At 38.5% G+C, this 24,086-nt stretch overlaps 1 protein-coding gene across 4 annotated transcripts in view; it reads right to left on the minus strand.

The window, feature by feature from the left end:
• The window catches only part of MAP3K20 (mitogen-activated protein kinase kinase kinase 20), a 166,960-nt gene that overhangs the window by 37,040 nt on the left and 105,834 nt on the right, over positions 1–24,086 (minus strand). For 3 of the 4 annotated variants that reach the window (XM_070803232.1, XM_070803225.1, XM_070803230.1), the window contains exons 10-11: positions 19,371–19,477; positions 11,578–11,713 (exon numbers count right to left, since the gene is read on the minus strand). In XM_070803232.1, the coding sequence (XP_070659333.1) occupies positions 11,578–11,713; positions 19,371–19,477 (243 nt within the window). Of the gene's footprint in view, positions 1–1,981; positions 7,741–11,577; positions 11,714–19,370; positions 19,478–24,086 lie in introns of those variants that run through there. The other variant, XM_070803233.1, reaches the window with a different exon arrangement.

The raw sequence follows: 24,086 nt of genomic DNA on the forward strand, positions 1-24,086 counted from the left end.
CTCAGTGGTAAAGAATTCGCCTGCCAGTGGAGGAGATGTGGATTCAATCTCTGGGTTGGGAAGATCCTTGGAGAAGGAAATGGCAACCCACTCCTGTATTCTTGCCTGGTAAATCCCATGGACAAAGGAGCCTGGCAGGCTACAGTCCATGGGGTCACAAAAGAGTTGTACACAACTTAGCAACTGAACAACAACAGCCATTACTTGTAACTAACTCTAACTTGTCAGAAGGGTTGGACTGCTCATGAGATAATGTGGCAAAGTGTCTTTCAACCCCTGTTACAAATAATATATTTTGTGTGTGTGGGTGAGTTGAAAAAAAAAAGTTGGATTTGGTTACTTTTATGATTATGTAAAAATCAGGGGGTGGGTGACTAACGCTTCTAATCTGCAGGTATTTTTAACTCACATGCTCAAAACCTTGCTAGGAAGTCATACCCCGGCTTTCAGGGAGCTTTTAATTTAAGGGGGTGAAGTAGGTATGGATTTTACTTTTGGAGGAATTCACCTTCATTTTTGTTTCCTCAGTGCCCAGCAGAATGCCAGGCACATAATACCTGATAAATCTTTGTTGAACAGTTTGTTGAATGAGTAAAATCGAAGGCTGCATTTACGACAAAGCTAAATTCTCTGGTATAGACTTCAAGGTCTATGACTCTACCATGGAAAAAGGATGTTTCATAGACTAACATGGGGATGGAAGGGACAGTGGCTTGAGCTGGCACAGCAGGGTGAGGAGAAGAGAGGTGATTCCTGGACAGGAGAAGCAATGAGGCAGGACACTGCAGTGGGGGCGGAAGAAGGAAGGAAGGATAGGCGTGTCACATTTGCCTGACTGGAGCTCCAGGCACAGTGTGTGCACGTCTTAAGATAAAGGGGAAATGCAGCCAACTCTAGGGGACTATGCAGAATTACTTGAAAAGCCCACTAGTTACAGTGAATCTGAATGCATAGAGTTAGAGATGTAGAGATAAGTTGCAAGGGTACAGAGCGCTACCACCCCAGATGTATTCCACTACCCCTGTGTGCTGCAGTTCCTACAGGGCTGCCCCGTCCTCCTCTGAAATACTTCGTGTTTGTAGTCACATGCGCTCATCTGCTTGAATAATGCAGGAAGAAGAGTGACTTGAGAAATAGGATCGAAAACAGAACTCGATCAAAGAAAACACATGACAAGTTTTATTTCTTCACGGGGCAGCTGTATATAGCTGCAGAAACATGTCATTCCCTTTTCCCATCACGGGATCAAATGGGAAACAAGGAAATTCTTTGATTAGTTCAAGAAACAATGGACTGCGTCTCAGAGATGGTCCCTGCGTCAAGGCTGGCTTTACAAGGAGTGGGTGTGTATGCAATGTTTTGATTTTATACAATCCCCAAATGTTGCGCTGAACAAAACTGATAAATATTTCTTGAATAAAGGTTGTAAGTGAAACACCTAATCAAAACCAACATTTCTGGTTTTCATGTCAGAAGGAGAGGGGAAGAGTTCTCTTGAGCTCTGAGAAAGGCTTATCAAAATGATGCCAAGGGAAACACACTGGATGCAGGGTGAGACCTTGCTCTGGTAGGATTCTTGCACGCTGCTTGCAAAGATCAGTGAGAGGAAGGCTGTGGAGCCAGGCACAGTTTCAAGATGGTTTGAATTTGGCAGGATAGGGAAGAAGAGTTAATGATGTCCAGCCACAGAGTGGCTTCCCGTTTCCTTTATGTCTGCTGTACCTTGTTAACATATCAGTGTTTCTGCTGTAGGGTGAGTTCTAAGTCTTTCTGTCTCTCTTTGGGGATAAAAAAAAAACCCAAAAAACATTTACCTCGTGACTGCCCCATCACTTTACAGTTTCATTATTTACACTCCAATTGATTTCAGGAGATAAGAGCTCACACTCATGGGCATGTGTGTGACAATGATTCGTTCAAAGGATGTTGGGAATCCAGTCTAACAAATCTCTGATATACACAGCCACACATAACAAAGGGATTTACTGTCAAAACGTTTATTGCAAAATGGAGTCTTGAAACAAAGGAAAGCAAAGAAAAGTTCACATCAAAATGAAATGTATGACACCAACTTGGATTTCTGAATACATAGTGGGCTTTGTGTTGGAATATCAAATTCCAACAATGAACTCAATAACTGAGTAGTCTTACCACACAAGAGTAAAATTTAATCTTCCATACAAACATGATACAAGATTTTGGCATACGACTTGCTCAGAATAACATTGCGATAGAATATTTGAGAAAAACGTTTTGTTAAAAAAAAAAAAAAAACAATAAAGTGATAATACCATCTATTCAAAGCTCACACTCAAAGAATATAAATATTTTCTATCATTTAGTACAAAAATTTTAAAACAGTGCAAAAGCAATATGTGCAGTGTATTGTATCTGACATTAAAAGATGTATTATTCTGCACACGATATAAAACAGTCAACGTAGGTGCCTGAAACTCTAATTCTGAAGTAAATAATCACATGCCAGAAAGCTCCTCACAGGCAATGGAGTGCCAACTAAGCTGGAGTCCGAGGAAACATAGCTAGTTGCCCAGATGTCCTGGTAGGCACTCATTCCTCATCAGAGGGGCTGCAGCTAGAGCTATCAGGCTGTGCCACAATCAAAAGAACAGAACAGCTTCTTCTCTCTGGCAATGCTTAAAATCTAAACAGGAAAACAGTCTTATCCCAAAGCAGCAAAAGGTACCTGATTATAGAAAAAGTATGCTCTATTGTGTATATGGAATAGTAGATTCTGCTAGTCTCAAGAGGCAGTGTGTCAAAGTCTAGTATATTGAAAAAAAAAAAGGATCAAGGTTTAACTCAAAATAAGTTTTAAAATGATCTTTCATGGAATTCTTCCCACTCCAGTGGAACCTCTGAAAAACAACGTCGTGTACATCATAGTGCCATGAGAAATCATTTTAGATCTCTCCCAAACCTTCCCCCCGCCCCCAATTCCTTGATTTTCCCCAGCTGGTGTTTAAGTCTAACAAATCTACTGCATATTAAAAATCACTGGCTATAAAATGGCCCTCAACATTTCCAGAGCATCAGAAACAAGTGTGTCTTCAACCTCTTCCCATTGGGTATTTATGTAAAATATTAAAATGTGATTTTTCTTTAAAAAAAAAAAAAAAAAACGTTAAAGAAACATGTCCTTTTAAGTTAACCTGGCTACTTCGCAGAACTGTGATATTTTTCTTTTTTATTTATTGTGAAATCAGTGTAACAGGAGACTAACACCTTGCCCCTCTCTCTTAGTAAATTTAGCTGTTTCATAAAAACTTTCTACCAGCATTCTTCAGGGGAAAGAAACAATTTCCATAAGTAAGGATTTAAGATAAATGACATGAATTGACAAAATTCAGATTGCATAAGTAGTTGTAATTCTGAAAATGCATCTTTTGACTTGGGTAATTATGTTTATGGGAAAAAAAATGAGATGTGGAACTCTACAACTGCCAGGTTTAGCTAAGTTTCTTGGTGAAGGAAGGGACAATGCCATGGGCTTTTTGTATTTAATTGTTTTATTGGGTGGGCCTGGCACATAGGATTGGGGCATTGGGCACTAAATATACTCCCAGACAACCAAAAATATACCCCAGCATCACCAAACACCGTTTGCTGACAGTGCTGTCGTGGTTGAGAACCACTGAGATGGTGTCATCAAATCCTACATGATTAGCTTTATGAGTAAAGAAAAAAAGATAAAAGAGTAGTTATATTTTTCAGTGGTATGGCTCTGATAATTATTATCACAATTTGGAGTTTCAACTCTAATTGTGAATCTTCATATTTCTCTCTCTTTTTTTTTTCCAGTTGATTTCTATTGGAGTATAGTTGATTTATAATGCTGTGTTAGTTTCTGCTGTACAGTAAAGTGAATCAGTTATACATGTATCCATTCTTTTTCTAGAGTCTTTCCTTGTATATAGGTCATTATAGAGTGTTGAGCAGAGTTCCCAGTGCTATACAGTAGGTTTTTATTAGTTACCTATTTTATATTCTGTTTCTTTAACTCAGATTCTCTTTATAAATGTACATTTTTGTAAGTCAAGTATTTGGAAATAATTCTAACACCAATAATTTACCATTTAAAAAACTGATCTGAAAGGTAAATTAAAAGTTGTATAATTAACATCTTCATTCGAAATGAAGATGACTAATGACTAATAAACATTTCTTTTTAAAATTAATAGGGCCAATAATAGAGTTTAAAGTCTTCTAAATCATCTTCATAGATTGAATGAGGTCACTTTAAGATTCTGTTTATATGATACAGATTGAAGGAATGTTCAAAACCCTAGAAAGGACACTGATTTGGAACAAAAAGTAAAGTAGCCAGTGCTGTACAGTAATTATCTATAGTTCAGTGTTAGGTTAGAAGATTTCAAGCTTATCCCTGAGGGTATCAATTTTCTATATCTGGAATCTTTGTAGTTTCTTGATGGTAGATTATTGAGCTATGACCATCTCTGGAATATTGATGAGGGAAATGGCACAGTTGAGAGATTAGAGAAATATTTCCTGATTGATGGTAAACCTATGGCTGAGTGATTATCCTTCTCTTTTGGCCCTATTTGGCTGCTTTTATTAATGCAAGAAAATCTTATGTATAATCACAATAGATCTAATTGCTATACCTTTTAAAAGTGTAAATTTAAAAAGTCCATCCCATTCATTTCATACATTCTACATTTGTTGCTGGTTAGTCTCAAATGAGAGGCAAGGTCTACATTCCTACAGAGGTACAGAGATCCCCAAATCCACCCACAGAGATTCCATAATCAATGAAGCCCTTCCTGACCCACTTGCAAGTCCGGAAATCTCCCCTATGAGTTGCCTCCTCCTCGTCTGCTGCATGTCCGTGTCCACTTAAATGTTTACTATACGATGCATTTGTTCTGTTTGTTGTCAGTCTGCACTCACCAGCATGTAAGCTGTATGAGGGCAAAGATTTTCATCAAGCCGTTCCCTAGAATGGCACGGGGCACAGAGGAGGGGCTCAAGACTATTGGTGGGATGGATGACTTTACCTTGGCCTGGAAGATGTGCAACAAGAGGCTTTGAACTACCTGGTCTCTGGCTGTCCTTCAGATTACATGGTCACAGAGCCCCAGGGCATGCTGGGAAGGCAAGAGCTGAAAACCATCCCCTCTGCTCCACTCCAGGATCTTCTGCTTGAGTGGCTTGGCTTGAATCCGGGAGGACTCCTCTATGTCTGAGTGCAGACAGGACGTCTATTTATGTTTGCACCTGTTTGTCACCAACACTATATTGTGCTGTGTGGGTATATGGGTCTAAGTTTGCATAGACACAGGAAGTGTATCAGATTGGCTGTGTGGGGACCCCATCTTCTAGGAAAAACATTTATGGCTTCTTTCTGTGTTTGCCTGGTCTATGGGTGGTAGCAGGGCCTAAAAACACCTCAGACTAGGGAAACCTTGCCACATGCGTGGTCTTCAAAGGGCGTCGGAGTGGATCGCTCACATAGCTTACATTCTAAAGATGTTTGCTTTATCTTTCCTGAAAGTTGTTCACTTTAACTTTCATCTTATCCTACTTAACAAACACTACTTGAAACTGATAGTTTCATTTTCCAGGTTACAGAGACCACTTATTTTCCAGTGTCTCTTCACTGACACAGCTAACAGTAGCTAACGTTAGCCGACCACTTACCACGGGCTTGGTAAGTGCTTTATGTCTACCATTTCATTTAACCCTCACAACAATCCTTTGAAGTAGGTATTATTATCATTCTCATGTTAAAGATGGGCAAACGGACACACAAGTTAAATAATTTGCCCAAGATTGCACTGTAATTTTTGAATCACAAGCTGATTCTAGATCCTTCTCTTTATCACTATTCTGTACTGAGTGGTCCACATTTCATACCCAGAACAGTGTATTAGTAATTCTTCTCCAAATAAAGCAAGCCTAGCATATTGATCATTTTATGACATTTTCCTACCCTTAATGGGGATTAGAAACATGTCATGCTTCAAATTCCAGGAGGCTTTTTATGATCAAATATACTTAGAAATAGTGTTAGATAATATCTATGATAATATCCTTTCTTAAATCTCCTATAAAAAGAACGATGCAAAGTTCCTTGGTTTGGTAGTCAAATGAATGGCACTACTTTCAAATTTAGACTGAAGAAAAGTCTTTGTTCTTTTGCCTTTCTGTATATGTGTGTGTGTGTGTGTATATATATAACTACAAATTTTTTTTAGTTTTTTTTTTTAAGTGTTTCATAGTTCAAACAAGCTTTGACACATCTGTGATAACATTTTGAAAATATCTCTCTGGCTAGCTAGGTTTTCAGAGGAGCATCAACATTTACTTCTCTTTAAAACCAGCATAGCTGAGTCAGGGTTTTGTTTTTTTGTTTTTTTTTTTAAGACAGATCCGGAAGGTTATATCTGCTATAAAAGGATCCTTCATTCTGCACTTTTGACTAAGTAAGGAGAGCTTTTTATAATATTTAGTTCCCTCTTTAAAATATCTCTACATGCATTTAGAATCCAGGATTCTCATACCCCTCTGGAAAACAGACACATGTATACACCCCCTATGGCACCATAGTAACACTCACACTGTCTGGAAGTATCCCTTATCCTCTCTTTCTCTTTGTATAAAGTGTAAGCTAAGCCTTAGATGACAGTGTGTTGTTAAGAAGCTTCTAGGGCAAGTACCGGTATGAAAGTACCACATCTGATGTTGGTTTCAAATTAGAGTACTTCTCCTGCAAACATACTATTGAGAACATCTCTTGGGTTTCACTCTCAGTATTCTTAGCACTTAGGTATTTCTGTAGAAGTACTTGTTACAACTTCCTTTCATCTCAATTTTTTTACTGTTGGATTTTGCAGTCACTATCAATTATTTCTGACAGTACTGTGTATTTCCATAAGGGAAAAAAATGTAGTATGCCACAAGAAAATCAAGTGTCAGAGGAGGATTAGGAGTTAAGAGTGATTGTCCAAAATGTAAGTTTTTTGAAGCAATTGAATAAATCAAATGAAATTATAAAGTATTCATTAAAAAAAAAGCCAGAATGTCATTAGTTAAAAAAATGCTATATTGCATATAAAATCACAAGTTTCTATAATCAGGCACCACATATGCTGATTCATTGAACAGACCTTTTTGGCTTAATTCCCCACCCCCTTTTCCTGTAAGCAAAGACAAGTCAAAAGTAAAATTGTAAAGAAATGACAGTTACCTAAATGTGATTGGCCTAAAAACGCAGTGTTTTGTTTTCTACCTCCTTACTGGGTTTTGTACAGACTGAGATAACACGTTTCTTTTGTTTTCCCGACATTTTCCGTTTCATTACTTTGCTTTCTGCTTTCATTCACTATTATTATCCATGTCATTATCCTCCTCATCACCGTCATCATCATCATCATCGTCACCTTCTGACAAGTCAAAATCACTGAACCCCAGGGCCATGTTGACCTTCTTCCCCCTTCTCTTAGATGTGGTTTTGGAAGAATTCTGCTTGGCTTGCATGTTTATCTGCATCCCAGAATGCAGCACAGCTCCTGCTTTGTTCATTGAGAAGATATCCCCAAAGCCCATCAGCATCATGGCCTGCAGACTTTGGTTCATGCCATGGCCCTCCCCGTTACTTGCTGCTGTGATCTGACATGACATCTCTGCACTGTTTGACTCCTCTGTCTTAGATTCAAAGTAAGACTCCTCAGACATTCTTGCAGCAAGAGGCAAGAGAAGCTATCACGAGGGAAGAAAGGACAGAAGTAAAAAGAGAAATTAGGACCAATTTATATCAAGGGAACAGATACCACAAAATTAATGGGTGCTGCACAGAAAGTAAATGATTAGTGAAATGAATGTAGGGGATTATTTGAGGATTTATTAATGGCAGGTTTGGCTGCGGCGTATTTATCATGATTTATAAATGACAGAGTAGATCACATCAAAGTTTGCAAAGCACTACAGCAAGCCAAATTTTCAAATAGGAAGGAACGTGTAAGTTTTAAACCCTCATTTTGCAAAAACGAAGTAGTTTTTAGAATTTCTCTTAATTTTTCCCAAATTCATATGGAAAAAGTTAACTATTATATTAATGAAGAAATTAAGTAGAGATTAATCTTGAGTAATAAAAAACAAAACAAACAAGAAACTCTGTACCAAAGAAGAAAAGCTTAGAGGAAGCATAAAAACAGTTCAGTAGTCAATACAGTTCTAGGGGGATTTGGGTCATTAGCTATCTTTTTAGCTTGATTAAGTGTCTATGTACTAGAAAGCAGTCTAGAATTCTCTTTTCTCTATTATTTAATACAGGCAGATATATAATACTAGTTATCCAATTTATGAAATAATTCACTTATAAACAAATTTTAGATAATCTATGACATCTAAGTATAAACAAGTGTGTAAATACCTGAAAATTGGGAGGACAGGAAACTAGTATTAATTGAGATTGTCACCTTGGTCTCTGTCTCTACAAGTTTCCTTCTTTTAGCAGAATTTTTTTCTAGGAATTCTTCTCATAATGGACACAGACATTTTCAATCGTACATAATTATTTTAAACAGCCAACATACTTCCATAAATGTCATTTATACACATTCCAGGGGCAGAATTGTTAGGCTCAGAAAGAGTGACTGCCTCTTCTTTTGAGAAAGAAGCAAATTAAGACATATTTTTGATGCTGTGTAAATAAGGGTAAATTTATGATAAAGTACAAATAATCTAACTCTGGGATGATCTTAACATGCTGTAAGTAAAGGTACTTTTTAGGGCCAATTTCCTAATTTTTAAATTAAAGTTGGAATTGAATTCTATTAAAAAATTATCTTAACATCATTAGGAAAAGACCTCAATAGTTATTAGTTCAATAAGAACTTCACATAATTCAGCTAAAAATCAGCAGCTACATAGAATAAATTGTTTTAAATCCTTTAAGACCAGAAATAGGCTATTCCTTTCCTTGCAGTCAAATTTCCCAGCTTCTCAAATTTTTTTCAATTGTTACATGCTCTCAGGATCTCTTTGTTGCTTATCTACTTTATTATTTCATAGGTCCTTCCTCACATTATGTTAAGATCTCAAAAAATGCCTCTCAAATAAGTTTTATTTTTAAAAGAAGTACAATTTCTATACCAAGCTACAAGAATTGTTAAAAATAAACATTGTTTATATCTGTGTATGGAGAATCCATCTTCCCAAATATCTTTAACTAATGTTTTAATTTCAGGAAAGAAAAGACTGGTCTTCCTTGAAATAAATATAATAATACATTTTTTATGATGTTACTTAAATATCAAGTTATAAAATGAGGCTACACAGTCTTAGCTACTGAGTCTCCAGCCACTTCCTTTTAAAAAGGTTTATTTTATCCATCTCTCAGAAACCTCATTTAAAGTCAACTAGAAACTGATGTGAGGATAAAAGAAAAAACCTACTTATAAAATACGTGAGCACAAACCTTCTTTCCTTCAGAAATACCAGCTCCAAGCAAAAGAGACATTAAAAGCAAGTGTTGTACAGAAAGAAAACTTAGCCTCATAGGTAAAAAAAAAAAAAAGGGAGGAACTCTCATTGAGATTGTGCTGCACGCTGCCCATTGTTAGACGGCAGCCCTCAGAGCTGCTCCTTCACGGAAAGTTGTCTGCAGGTAAAACACAAGCATGCAGCCTACTGTGCACTCAGTGCTTCGTGATTTATTACACAGCGGCATTACTAATAGCAATAATGTGTGCAAGGCAGCCCATAATTTCTTAGCAAAACTAATGCCCGTAAACCAAAGAGAGGTTCTAACGCATACTTTAAGCGGTCCTTTAAAGTTTTTTTTTTTTCTTACAATGCTACATTTAGAAAGAGTCAAGCCATGCAGCGCTTTATAGCTTAAGATTTCAATGTACTTAAAAGCCCCCACAACTCTCTTCAGAAGGTGGCCATAATTTTTGCTTCTCATCAGTTCTGGGAGAAGTAATGTTCCCTTGCAGATCCTTAGCACAATGCTTTCTGAGTCTGCCAGTTCAACCCTAACAGGAAGCTTTCCTTAATTTCTTTCTTGAAAGCCAAGATAAAATTCACTGAATTTACAAAATGTGGTACTGTTTTAATACCACAAGACAGTTACGCATGACAAGTAAGTTTACTTGTTACACAGTTCCTTACTTTGGGATTCCCTGGATAACCAAAGTCATTTTTTAAAAAGCTAAATCTGATAATAAACATTTAATTTCACTGTAGTTTCCTTTTTTGGATATCAGGTTCTTTCTCCACATAAATCGGAAAAAGAGGGAAACTATTTTATTCTTTAGACACTGTTAAATACTTTGCAGTTGGGCACTGGCTGCTTAATGGAGATTAAGACTTTTAAAAATAGGAAAGTTTTTTGAAGATCACAAATCGAAGGACATTTAAGTATTTGGGGGGTATAATTGCCAAAGTAACTATCAAACATGAATTTAAAATATATAACAAGTGTACTTTTAATCATTATTTCTTGTGATCTTAAGGTGGACATATATCGCCCATTTAAAACCTTGGAAAAGCCAATGATAAATTTATACTTAATTCTTTAAATAATAAATTATTTAAAATAGGGATGCACGTTCTCCTTGTTTTCTAGAGTGACTTTTCTTATGTTTATTAGCTAGATGTACCTTTTCTTTTGTGAATTATGTACCTACAGTCTTTCCCCATGCTTCTGTTGGTCTCCTAGGTTTTTTTTTTTTAAGTTATTTCTGTGAGCTCTCTATATTTCTGTCTTAAATATTTAATTTTACGAATTTGTAGTTTGTTTTTATTTGAATGTCATATTTTTGCAATACAGAATTTTTATTTTTTAGTAATGAAAAAATAAAACAGGAAAGAATGGTGAAATTTGACTAGACTTTAATATATCATGTCAACAAATAAGCTCAAGTTAAGTGTATAAACAATGAAGTTCTTAAGAATTTTTATCTTAATCCAAATACAAGATTTGGAAAAAACCAAGATATTTCTTGGCAGAGTAAATACTTGAAGCTTGTCCTGAGAGAACTATTTTCCCACTGTTTTGCTGCCCATGATCATGACCCTACATTGAGTAAGGAATATTAATACTCGTCATTTATAGATCATTAAGTTAGCTTTTAGAAGGAAAACTGGTTAAGTTCTGACATATCAATGACTTTCTCGGACAGCTAACTGCCTTGGTGTAATGTTTATGAATTACTGATAGACTCACTCTAAAGAGTTAATGCCTCGAGGCACAGGCTCTGGGGACCTGATGGTGCAAAATACACTGCAGATGGTGCAAAAATACACTGAATTTTATTTTTGTAATTCTAACATACAAACACACTGACAGAGTAACAGTTCTCAGGGAAAGAGCCAGAAACAGGATAAGCTTTTCTTCTAAATGTCTGGAATTTTGTTAATGGAAAAGAGACAAGAAGCACCGCTCAAGTATAAATGCAGGTCCTTCCATTACAGGCATGAGGCAGCAAGTGAGGCGGCGGCAGGGGAGGTGGCGCCATGCTGCCATGCTCAGCCATCTCCTGAGCGGGGGAGGGGGGGGAGGTGTCAGCGAGCCCTGCAGGGAGCACTCACCGGGGTGTTGGACTGCTCTGTCAGCTTTTGCTCCCACATCTTTAGCCGTCTTTCTCGTTCTTTGAGCTCCTGCTCTTTAAAGCTGAGGTCACGTTCTAGTTTCTTCAGTCTCTCAAGAGTTGCTTCAATTTCACACCTGCAGGAGGACATGACTGGTTTAAACCTGAACTTTGCTCAAGAGGTGTTATGTGCTGAGGGGTCCATCACAATGCTTAATCAAAGGAAAAGGCTAAAACCTGTGCTGTGAAACCAAACAGTAAACAGCGAGGAGATCCAACCAGTCCATCCTAAAGGAAATCAACCCTGAATGTTCATGGGAAGGACTGATGCTGAAGCTGAGTTCCAATACTTGGGCCAGCTGATGCAAAAAGCCAACTCATTGGAAAAGACCCTGATGCTGGGAAAGACTGGGGGCAAGAGGAGAAGGGGATGGCAGAGGAGGAGATGGTTGGATGGCATCACTGACTCAATGGACATGAGTTTGAGCAAACTTTGGGAAACAGTGAAGGACAAGGAAGCCTAGAGCGCTGAAGTTCACGGGTCACAAAGAGTTGAACACGACTTAGTGACTAAACAACAACACACTAGCAAAGAATAGGACATCTTTCATATCCTTCAAAATCAACATATAAACTACCTTGGAAACATAAGTTTGGAATATTTTCTCAAAGCAGTGAAGAACCACTGTCTGGGGCCTGAGCCATGGAACTGGTGTCCTGGTTTGGCCATTTAATAAATGCTCATGGTCCTCTGGCTCTACTGTATATCAGCTCATCTTATATTCATTACAGCCCCAAGGAACAGGTATTAATTTTGCATAGAGAGAGATGGGAAAATGACACTCTGGTTAGATGATCACTGTCACCTCACTAGTAAATTCACCTTAGCCTATTCACTGGCTGAGTAATGCCAGCAATCTACAGATTAACCTGACTCAGTTTCGTCAGCTGTATGGGGTGGTGGTTACCTTTTATCGGGACTCCCCAACCTGCCTGATCCTAATAATTGTCTGAGCAAAACATACCACATAACATAGATTCCTAAGACCCTTCCTCAGAGCTCATGACTGAGTAGGGCTGAGTAGGGCCTAGGAATTGCCATTATTTGATATGAGTGTGTTTTTACAATCAGGCAAGTGTGAGAAATCCTGGATCAGATGACTCTAAGGTTCATTTTAACTCTAATAATTTTAAAAGCAAGTTAGTTCCCTCCCAGACTCTATGGGCTGACCCGCCTCACCACCTGGAACAATATGTCCAGTTATAGAAACCTGTCCTTGACACAAGTTAAAGCTGGTAAGATGGCCCAGTGTAAGTTTTTTCTCCTTCAGGGCTACTGTTGTGCTTAGGTCTAAACTTATGGAAGGTCTTCCCCATGAGTTTCTGCAGACCTTGTGAGAAAAGCAGCAGTAATGAGAGACCGAGAGCAAGGAGAGACAGGGAGAGGGAGGAAAGGGGAGAGGGGGACGCAGAATGAGGAAGGGACTGGGAAGAGGGACTGCTGGGCCAAAAGCTGCTTCTAGGTGCCCTGAGACACACCTTTATGTCAGACTGTGGGATTTGGTCTGACAATTGAGGTCTTGACTACAGAAGTCTGAAGCTCCCAGATCAAAGTTAATAAGATGTATGCAGCCCAAGTCTGCCTTTTTATGTCCAGGGAGAATCAGAATAGATGAGAAGTAAACACATGAAAACAAAAAGGTGTGGCTATCAATTGACCAAATCCAACTCAGGGAACAGCTGCTGAAGTGGATCTGGACTTGGGTCACACATTTTACTTTCCAGGCTGTCTGCAGAGCAAGGGACACCAGGAAAGTAAGTGTAAAAGCATCTGTTGTCAACCCTCTGTCCCTTTTAGTGGTGCCATCTGAAAGTTATAAAACCATGTAAGTCACATTATAGTCCCTAAAGAAAGGCAGCAAATCGACAGTCTTTCAGAATTATGACTGTATCATAAAATCCAAATTTTATTTTGTATTTCAGACATAATATTACGCCCATTCATAAATGTTTTTATTTTTCAAATGGAGGACTGAGGAAAAAAAAAAAAACTCAGTGTAGAAGATCTTAGGTTAAACTTAAGCAACAAAAAGGAAAGAAAGAATGAGCCATCTTCAGTAAATGAGAGGATGAGAAAGGCGGTGCAGAGCTGGGCACATGGGGCTCTGGGAGATGGCAGGGGCCTGGCTGCTGCCCGGAGGGCTGAGCTCACTGATGTCCTTTCTAAAGAGGGTAAAATGGCCAGCACATTTGATTTCACTTGTAAGTTAAGCCTAGGATTCATCTCAAGTTACAGCTCTGGGAGCCCACTCTGATTTTGAGCCCTTCTGGAAAACAGATCAACAGTTAAGTAAGCTAGGTAAGCTGAGAGCTGCTGCAGAAAAACACCGAATAAGTAGGCCTCCTCAGTCTGTGTCTTCAGGGTCAGCTCCCATACACGGCTTTCCCAGAAACCCCAGGATCCTGACAGCAACGATCTTATGCCATAAGAGATGTAACCCCAATCTGGAGGGCAACACAAAACAGCTGCTCCTCTGGCTGTGCCCTCTGTTTTTCTTGATGTATTGTTTTGCATCAAATGCTTTGGTTGATGCACTTATATAATCTCTCTGTTCTGAAAATAAAGTTTCTATGTTTCAAGTTGATGGAAATTATGGTTTTTCTCTTAAACCGAATCCAACTAAGGTTGACTTCAACCAGTATCAGTTTTCCCTCTGTCAGAAACAGGCAATGAACTATAATTATCTTCTTTTAATAGAAACTTACTTCGAAATAAAAGATCAATTCATAAAAGCAGCTATATTATATACATTACAAGATAAATAGATACGTGCTGCGATTCGTGGGGTCGCAAAGAGACGGACATGACTGAGCGACTGAACTGAACTGAATTACGTTTAGTATTATATATTAAATGATTCAAATCTTTGTGTTTTTTAAGAAAATATTTGGCTGTGCCAGATCTTAGTTGGGGCATGTGGGATCTAGTTCCCTCACCAGGGATGGAACCCAGGCCCCCTGCATTGGGAGCTCGGAGTCTTAGCAACTGGACCACCAAGGAAATCCCTGCATTTTGTTTTTATGAAGGTGTGCTAGAGTGAGTATTTTGATCACTGAGGAAGAGTGCAGCCACCAGAGTGTTTTGCTAAGAGACAGGGACCTGAACTGTCTACCAAGCACCACGGAGCTCATTCAGTGCAGGTGACCACAGGCGTGCAGACAATCACACGGGGCAATGAGAACTGAAAACGTGACCAAGAGGACCACGCTTTCTGTCCTTATGTTGGTGGCCACTGTTGCTAATCATAGGAGGAGAAACAAGAGGAGCATGTGATGAACAGGAAAGGCTCACTAGACACTAGATTTCTTTCCTATCATGTATTAGGTTAAAGGAAAGGGCATAGTTGATGTGGTTTTTAATAACCTAGTCTTAAAAAGAATTTTCAGAATAATCATTTAATTTTCTAAGACTCAATGTTTCAACTGGTTTAGGCGTAGAGGAAGCTCCATTAGCAAACAAGCATTTGCCAGAAACACCAGAGCAGGACAGGAGTCCAACTTCACTGAGACTCGTAACTTCCTACACATACTTTGGACCCTAGACGCACGGTTTCAGGCACCAAATAGAAGTCAGAGGAAGGAGAGGAGCAGTCCGTTGAAATGTCCAGGTGACCTGAAGAAACATTTTCTTCTTTTCAACCCTTGGCACACTGAGTGGGGTCGTTGTTTCCCCTTAGTCATCACCTAAGCCCATCATGCCCTGTGATGCTTCTCGTCGTTAAACGGGAATCAGTCAAGTGGACGCTGCACGCTAACGAGCTGACAATGGCCACAAGGGCGGGGACAGCACCACACAGTGTGACCATGCAGGCCCCTGGGGCCCGGCCCCCTGGTTTCCAGCACTGGTCCTGTCTCACATGCGTGACCTCAGGCGGGTTGCCCCACCTGTCCATGTCTTGGTTCTTGCACCTGTGATGTAAGTTAGGGTTGCTGTGTGGATTTAAAAAGATAATCCAAATGAAGTACAAGCATCGGGTTAAGAATGTAATAATAGCCGTGTTCATTATTGTTACTCATTAGTATTATTATTCCCCACGGTTTTAATCAATTGCCAAATTCAATGAAAACAGCTCTGCTGCCTCTTAAAGTGTAGTTTTGTGTTTCTGGTAAAGATATATATCCCTTCTCCAGCTCTCAGGATTAACGAGCTCCTGAAAGAGAGTCAATGAGGAAGCCCTCTGGGCAACTGTTTGCCTTTTATTAAAATACATTAATATATTACCAATTTTATTTCTCTCATCTTTTTAGCTTGAAGCATTAAAAAATATTTCTTATTCAACTAATCCAGGGTAATTGTAGAAAAAAAGATAATATTGAACTTTTTCTACTTTTTTCCATGTGCACATATATGTACATGTAAATATGTTTTTTATTTTAGAATAAATGAAATCATTCTGAACATACTGGACTATAGCATTGATTTTAAAATCATTTATCAGAACAGTCTTATGGACTCTGTGGGAGAGGGAGAGGGTGGGAAGATTTGGGAGAATGACATTGAAACATGTAAAATATCATGTAAGAAACGAGTTGCCAGTCCAGGTTCGATGCACGAAACTGGATGCTTGGGGCTAGTGCACTGGGACGACCCAGAGGGATGGTATGGGGAGGCAGGAGGGAGGAGGGTTCAGGATGGGGAACACATGTATACCTGTGGCCGATTCATTTTGATATTTGGCAAAACTAATACAATTAACTTTAAAATAAAATTAAATTAAAAAAAATAAAAAATAAAAATAAAAATCACTTCCCTAGCAAAAAAAAAAAAAATCATTTATCAGACCTGTATATAAAACTCAACACTGTTTTATGTATGGAGCTATCATAATTTTTTAAGTCATAAAAACCACACACACAAAAACCCAAATCAATCTTGTTTCACTCGAAGCTCACTTCCAGTTTTACAGTTCTAAAGGCTGTGATAAACCCATGTCCACACATTCTCACTTATTTTCTTAGGAGAGGTGTCTGATCTATGCAGTCAAACTCTTCCAGAAAGGTATTTCTCCCCCAGCAAAGAGTGAGGAAGTTTACAACACCAGGTATTTCCTTGATATGAATTTTTGCCAACCTGATGAATAAATTGTGTTCCCTTTTATTTGGCTGCTACATGAGGTTGAATACTTTTCACATGTTTATCGACCCTTTGACTTCTTTTTTTGCGAAATGCCATTTCAGGTCCTTTAGTGTGATATTTTAATTAAAATGTTATTTTAAAGACAGAAGTGGTAGTTTTCCAAGTGTAATCTGGGGACTTATGAGAGCTTTTCAAAAGTTAGACTCATTTTCAGAATAACATTAAGGCATGATCTACCCTTCCACTCTCATTCTCACAAGTGTATTGACTTTTCCACATGCTTCCTGACATGGGGCAGCACCAGAAGCTGAATGCAGAAGCAGGATTAATTATTGCTTTTTTTCTCAGTTTTGATTTTGAATGTGGTAAATACTGACAGATGTAACTCATTCAAACAAAAGCCCTTTGGAGTCCTCAATGATTTTTTCAGAGTGTAATGGAGTCCTGAGACTAGAAACTTTTAGAACAACTGATATATCAACTAGGAAAAAAAGCTGTAACAGTATGGCATTTGTCTAGGAAATTTATTGATGGTGGGTATTGCTTTTGGTCTTATGGAGGTTTTGCATTTTAATACAGAAAACTTACCAACTTCTCCCCTATTTTCTGGTTGTGTTGACATACTTTAAAGGCTCCCTAGCTCATGGATATTAATAGTAGTATTAAAATCCTACTAATCCTTTGGCTAACAGATCAAACAGCAGTTCCTCAGGGAATACCTTTATTAAACCCTCAGACCAGATTAGATTTCAGTTTTATAGTCTCAGACATCCAGCACTGTCCTGTCATAATATTTATCAAAATAGTAATGAAAAAGTTATTTGTATATTCGTATTTAGTAATCTAATATTAAATTCCAAGTGCACTGTTACTCTTCTGCTCATCACCAGAGCCCATACCTAAAGAACATCTTTTCCCAGCAAAGGTTTAATGAGTATCTGAATGAATGAATGTAAGAAGCACATCTATCAAAGCAAACAAATCAACTTACATGTTTCTATCCTCTTGTGTAATATGGCGATGTCTTTTAATATTATTACTACAATGTTTGAGTGAACTCCGGGAGTTGGTGATGGACAGGGAGGCCTGGCGTGCTGCGATTCATGGGGTCGAGAAGAGTCGGACACGACTGAGCGACTGAACTGAACTGAACTATGGTATTTCCTTCTCCAAGTATTTGTTGAGCAACCGCAGTGTTCAAGACATGTTCTAGATACTGCAGTTACACAGATGAACAGAAGAGATGATCTGACCCTCTTACATGTTAGCCAGCAAGACACGCCATTATTAAACAACAGACTGCAGAACTACTTATTAATTTCAATAGAGGGTATGAAGGAGACACTCTCAGGGCACATAAAGTGGAACCTCAGTGGGTCTGGGGTCAGGACACACTTGCTTGAAGGACAGCTGTTTTCATCTACTATCTGAAGCAATATGAGTCAGAGCCAAGTTGGGTTTGGGCATCAGGGCTGGTATGCTGCCGAAATGGGATAAATTTTATACAGAAGAAACGGCATTTGAAAGGATTCTGTATGAGGGAGAAATAGACACGTGTTGAAGGACCAAAGCCAAAAATTAAAGGATAGAATGATACTCAAGATAAAGCAAGAGCACAGAGGGTGTCGTGAATCTTGTTTTTTGGCCTTTGTCCTAGAGTTATGGGAGCTCCTTATACTGATTTAAGGAAAGTGATCTGATTAGATGTGTGCTGATCTCTTACTGTAGGAAACAAATATTACTAACATGTTTTGTTAATTTTTTGAGCCCAGAACAAAGTCCGTCATACCTAGACTCTAGCAAACAGTATTACTTTTGTACTACTAAGTAAAAATTCATTTTAACTCACCGATCCTAGAGATTCTTCAAGAATAAAAAATAAAGAAGGTTATTGTAAAACACCAAACAGAAAGCCCAAAGAAATGTGCGATCACAGGACTAAACAACTCCGTCATTTTAAAGTGCCTGTAGTATTCATTTGCTACCGGCAGGTGGCGTGAGGCGTCATGTTACTACCCATAGCTATCAAGAGCAGGGGTGAGTTACTGAAATCTCTGCTGAGTCAGGGAGAAATAACGTCAGAGCCCAAACATGCTATTTATATTTGTACATCATGTGACCTGGCTCAAATGTCTCATCTCTGGCTTAGTTCTTCCCCTCACACAATACAGTTCTCCCATTACTAAGTTTGTTTACATTTGACAAAATGTAATAGGATTTATAACATTGAAAGTTTTATTTTAAAAGTGTTTTTACAGTCTCCCTACCTCTCCCATCAACAGAAAAAGTACTCTGCCTATTTCCAAGCAGACAGTATTTTTATTTCTCACTGCACAGAGGCCACAGTTTCCTAACAGCGAGTGTATACAGAAGGAATGTCTGCTAACTGCCTTTTGTCCAGAAGATACTGCTTCAATATTCTTCCTAAATACTTAGATATATGATAAAGCAACATGCTTAGAGGAACACTGCTTACATATGAGAGGGAGAGCTTATTCAATCTCCAAAATTTTTTAATTTTGAAAAACACACAAAAAAGCCCCAATTTCTAAGAGATTGGGACTGTCATCAAGTTCCCAGGTTCTCTTCGTGTCCGAAGTTGGTCACCCACAATTCCTTGAAGCCAGATGATGTAAACTGAGGTGGGAGGCACCTACCTCCATTCTGCTTTGTTGTGCAGGAATGAATTACACTGGTCAGAAAGCTTCGAATCGAGTGACATGGACTCCAGGATTGAAATGATTTGCTTGAAAGAAGGCCGTTTCTGAAGAAGAAAAAAATAATCACTTGTTGGGACTTAGGAAAGTAGATCTTTAAGAGAAATATCCACAAGCATAGTAATAAGGTCAAATCACCATAACAAAATAAGATACGATGTAATATCCTGATTTTGTTCTTTCACAACTGTCAGACTGCATAGGAACCATACTTATTTTCAATCAATTATTCATAATAGGCTCAGATGTCATTTTTCTATTGTGTTGTCTAAGATTGGAATGATTACATTATTTTTCCAGGTAAGGAAAGTACGAATTAGTTCTCTTTGGGGTATGTTTAAAGACTCCTGAAAGGAAACAGTTAAGTCTTTTAAAAAATCATCTACATGATAAAGCAAGCATAGTAAAAGTTAATGGTAGGGTCTGGGTGATAGGGGTCTTCCTAGGTGGTGCTGGTGGTAAAGAACGTGTCTGCCAATGCAGGAGACATAGAAACATGGGTTTGATCCCTGGGTCAGGAAGATCCCCTGGAGAAGGGCATGGGACCCCACTCCAGTATTCTTGCCTGGAGAATCCCATGGACAGAGGAGCCTGGTGGGCTACAGTCCATACTGTTGCAGAGTCGGACACGAATGAAACGACTTGGCATGCACGCATGCACACAGGGTGATGGGTATACCAGTGCTCACTGCAAAATTCTTTCAACTTTTCCGTATGTTTGAAAAATTTTATAATAAACTGTTGGAGGAAAATTACTTATCAATCTAGCAGACCTTATACAATTTCCTAAACCAGTTGCTCAGAGAAAAAACTCCCCAATTTTAAAGCCATCATAACTTCACTGTTCTCAATGGTTATTCCACAATATAACTAGCTTTGGTGCTGGGAAACTCTCAGGTACTGTTTACCAGAAATTGAAAAAGCAGTGGTTAGGTGTATTTCTTTAGCTAGCAAAAACTACCCTAGTCTATCTCTTTAGACTCTAGCCAAGGTGGAGACAAAAGGTTAAAGCAAAAGCGGGGAAAGATAATAAAAGGGTGATGCACATTCTCTCTTCATCACGCCTCATAATTATACCATTTCTGAACAAATTACAGTTGCAGCAATTAAAACATGCATTTTAATTTAGGAGCACAAAAACAAGAAGAAAGAATGTTGAGGTGGCTTGCTCTTAGGACTTGAGTGTTTCCTACATTAAGCAAGGTAATTTTTTCTTAGGAATATAAAACTGGAATATTTATTCTGAGTTCTGCCGTTATTGTCCTCTTTCAAGGGGGGGTGTGTGTGTGTGTGTGTTTAAAAAAAGGGTGTAGGTAGCCTAATGTCACTGATGGTACATTAAGCCTTGTAATAAGCAAAAAGTGCCTTAAGTTGGAAATTTGAAAAAATTACATTTGTCTTCTTTGAATGTGTTTCCATTTTAATTTCTCCATCCATGTGTCAGGTAGCAACAGGAAAAATGTTTTGTTTGTACAGGAGCTAATTATATAATACATATAGGATTTTCATTTTTCATGGAAAAGAAGCAGGAGGAGCTGACAAATTTTCAAAGAATAATATTTTTCCCTACACTTAATCATTCTTGAGACAAGGTAAAACATTTTTTGTAATTGGATGGCAAGTAACCCTGGAAAAATCTTTATTTCATATTTAGAATATGCTCCCAGATGGAAATTATCAAAGTGAACATTCAGAACATAGCAGCAATGTAGAATCATATGTTAATATTTCATGAGTATTTTGATCACAGAATACAACATGTGGTCTAGGATCTTCCTCCAAAGGGGCTTAGCTTCCTTTTATGTATTATGTAGGCTCTGCCTACTTAAAAAGGCACAACCAGAACCATTTATTAAGCATCTGTATACATTATTTGTTATCTTCATATTATAGGTAAGGAAGATCAGTCTCAGAAAAATATGAATTTCCCAGTATCACACAGGTAGCAAGTTACAGAACCAGGGTCTATTCTCTTAAATCCTTCAAAATATTTTATCACATGAGAGTAAGATATTACTTCCTATCAAACTTGGAGCTTTACCTATTGCTTTGTCCTTTTTTAGAAATGCCATTTTAGAACTTGAACTAATATCCACCTTTACTTTCTTCTTTTCTTAAAAAAAAAAAAAAAAAGGTTTTTTTTTGAGCATCTGATCAAAGCCATTGGAATGACCCAACATTTATCTAATACAGGAGCAGTTTTTTCTCTTGTACACGTCTACCTCCTTGTTGCAAAAGAACATATTTCTACAGGTGAGCTGAACATTTTAATCTGTCTTAATACTCTAGAATCTAAGGACTGAAAATAAAAATAATTAAAATATATTTTTACCAACTACTGCTGTATCTATGTGCATAGGACTGGGACCAACTTCTGTTTGAATTGCTATATACTTCTAGCCAGAGAAGAGCTCCCCTGGTGGCTCAGATGGTAGAGTCTGCCTGAAGTGCAGGAGACCTGAGTTCAATCTCTGGGTTGGGAAGATCTCCTGGAAAAGGAAATTGCAACCCACTCCAGTATTCTTGCCTGGAGAATTTCATGGACGGAAGAGCCTGGCAAGCCCCAGTTCATGGGGTCGCAAAGAGTCAGACACGATTGAACGACTAATCCTTCCTTCCTTCTAGCCAGAAAACTAAAACATGGCCTCTCAGGAAATAAACCTTGGTCTGGCTGCTTTAGTCAACAACAAATTGTACATCTACTTGCTAAATTTACAGGAGATGCTATAGGGAAACAAAGAAAAAGTAACTCTATTTCCTCGTGGAGCCTTCAATCCATTTAGGAAGACAAGATGCTTTTTAAAATGCAACAGCACAAAATGAGGCAGTAGCCCAGACTGTGGTTCAGGAAAAGGAGTACTTAGTATGGGCAGGGGAAACAATAACTGGGGAAGGCTTGATGATGAAGTAATCAGGAGGGGAAAGAAAAGAAGGAAAAGAACATGTTTCAGGAATAAAGAAGGTGTGTAAGGTATGTCTAGAGGAGAGAGCAATGACTTAGAAATGTGAGCTGGAGGCATAATCAAATCAAATATAGAGGGCATATATGTTAGTTGTATTAGAATAAAATGCCATGAATTTAGGAAACAAAAAAAAACTGATCTAAACCTTATTCATACTTCACAGTGCTAGAAGACAAGACTCCTCTGATATTAAAGAAGTGTCAGCTTGCTGCTGCTGCTGCTGCTGCTAAGTCGCTTCAGTTGTGTCCGACTCTGTGCAACCCCATAGACGGCAGCCCACCAGGTTCCCCCATCCCTGGGATTCTCCAGGCAAGAACACTGGAGTGGGTTGCCATTTCCTTCTCCAATGCATGAAAGTGAAAAGTGAAAGTGAAGTCGCTCAGTCTTGTCCGACTCTTAGCGACCCCATGGACGGCAGCCCACCAGGCTCCTCCGTCCACGGGATTTTCCAATCAAGAGTACTGCAGTGGGGTGCCACTGCCTTCTCTGAAGCGTCAGCTTACTACCTGTTAAAAAGATATGCCAGCTTCATGGCATCAACTCTGGACCTAATGTCCTTATTGTGTAGGTGTTTACACTATCATTTAATTAATATACCATAAATATTCTTAGAATTTTAATTAATATAGTACAGAGTCACAGATTAAGAAATTAAAAACCTGCTTTGTATACTGAAATATAATTACAGTTACAGTGATCTAGTTGCATTCATCTAATTTAGCACTAATAATTTCGAGTGAAATTTCTATTTGAGTATCAGAGAGAAAGGGCTTTCCTGATAGCTAAGTTGCTAAAGAATCCACCTGCAATGCAGGAGACCCCAGATCGATTCCTGGGTCAGGAAGATCCCCTGGAGAAGAGATAAGCTACCTATTCCAGTATTCTTGGGCTTTCCTGGTGGCTCGGCTGGTAAAGAATCCACCTGTGATGCGGGAGACCTGTGTTTGATCCCTGGGTTGGGAAGATCCCCTGGAGAAGGAAAAGGCTGCCCACTCCAGTATTCTGGCCTGGAGAATTCCATGGACTGTATAGTATAGTCCATGGGGTTGCAAAGAGTCAGGTACAACTGAGCGACTTCCACTTTCGCATTAGAGAGAAAAATACTACCAAAATGACTAAATATGCCACAATGGATATATAAGTGGTAGCATATGAAAAGATTGTATTTTAATCATATAAAATAAATATTCTACAGAAATCTTGCAAATAGCCAATTATAATTTCCACCAGATTAGTTGCAAAGTGCAGGCATTTCTCTTCATGCTTAAAAAGCCCCACATTCTGCAAAATCACACACTAAAGTAGGGCCCACAGAGGGCAAGACAGACCATTCAAAACCTATCAACTTTGTCAAAAAAATTCATAAAACAATAGTAATCCTAAACAAAAGTACTAAACAGTTTAAAATTTTTTTAATTAAAAAAAAAAATACTAAGTAAATACAGGACTCTAAAAAGGGTGAAGGTCGTTCGATGAACAGGAGTGAAAGCCGATTGAGCCTGCTGGTTTATCAGGGCAAAGGTGAATTTGCACAGGCTGGGCAGAAGGGGTGTCTTGGTTCTGTGTCTGTTGCTGCGCTACTGGCCTCACTGATGTGCTCGGAGTTCAGTTGTTCTCACTTGTGGAATGGAACAGTGTGCTTTACTTATGGTTCACCCTGAATTGTGTGATACTAACACGATTCCCATACTCA

Source organism: Bos indicus, chromosome 2, assembly GCF_029378745.1.
Source record: "Bos indicus isolate NIAB-ARS_2022 breed Sahiwal x Tharparkar chromosome 2, NIAB-ARS_B.indTharparkar_mat_pri_1.0, whole genome shotgun sequence".
Taxonomy (NCBI): Eukaryota; Metazoa; Chordata; class Mammalia; order Artiodactyla; family Bovidae; genus Bos; species Bos indicus.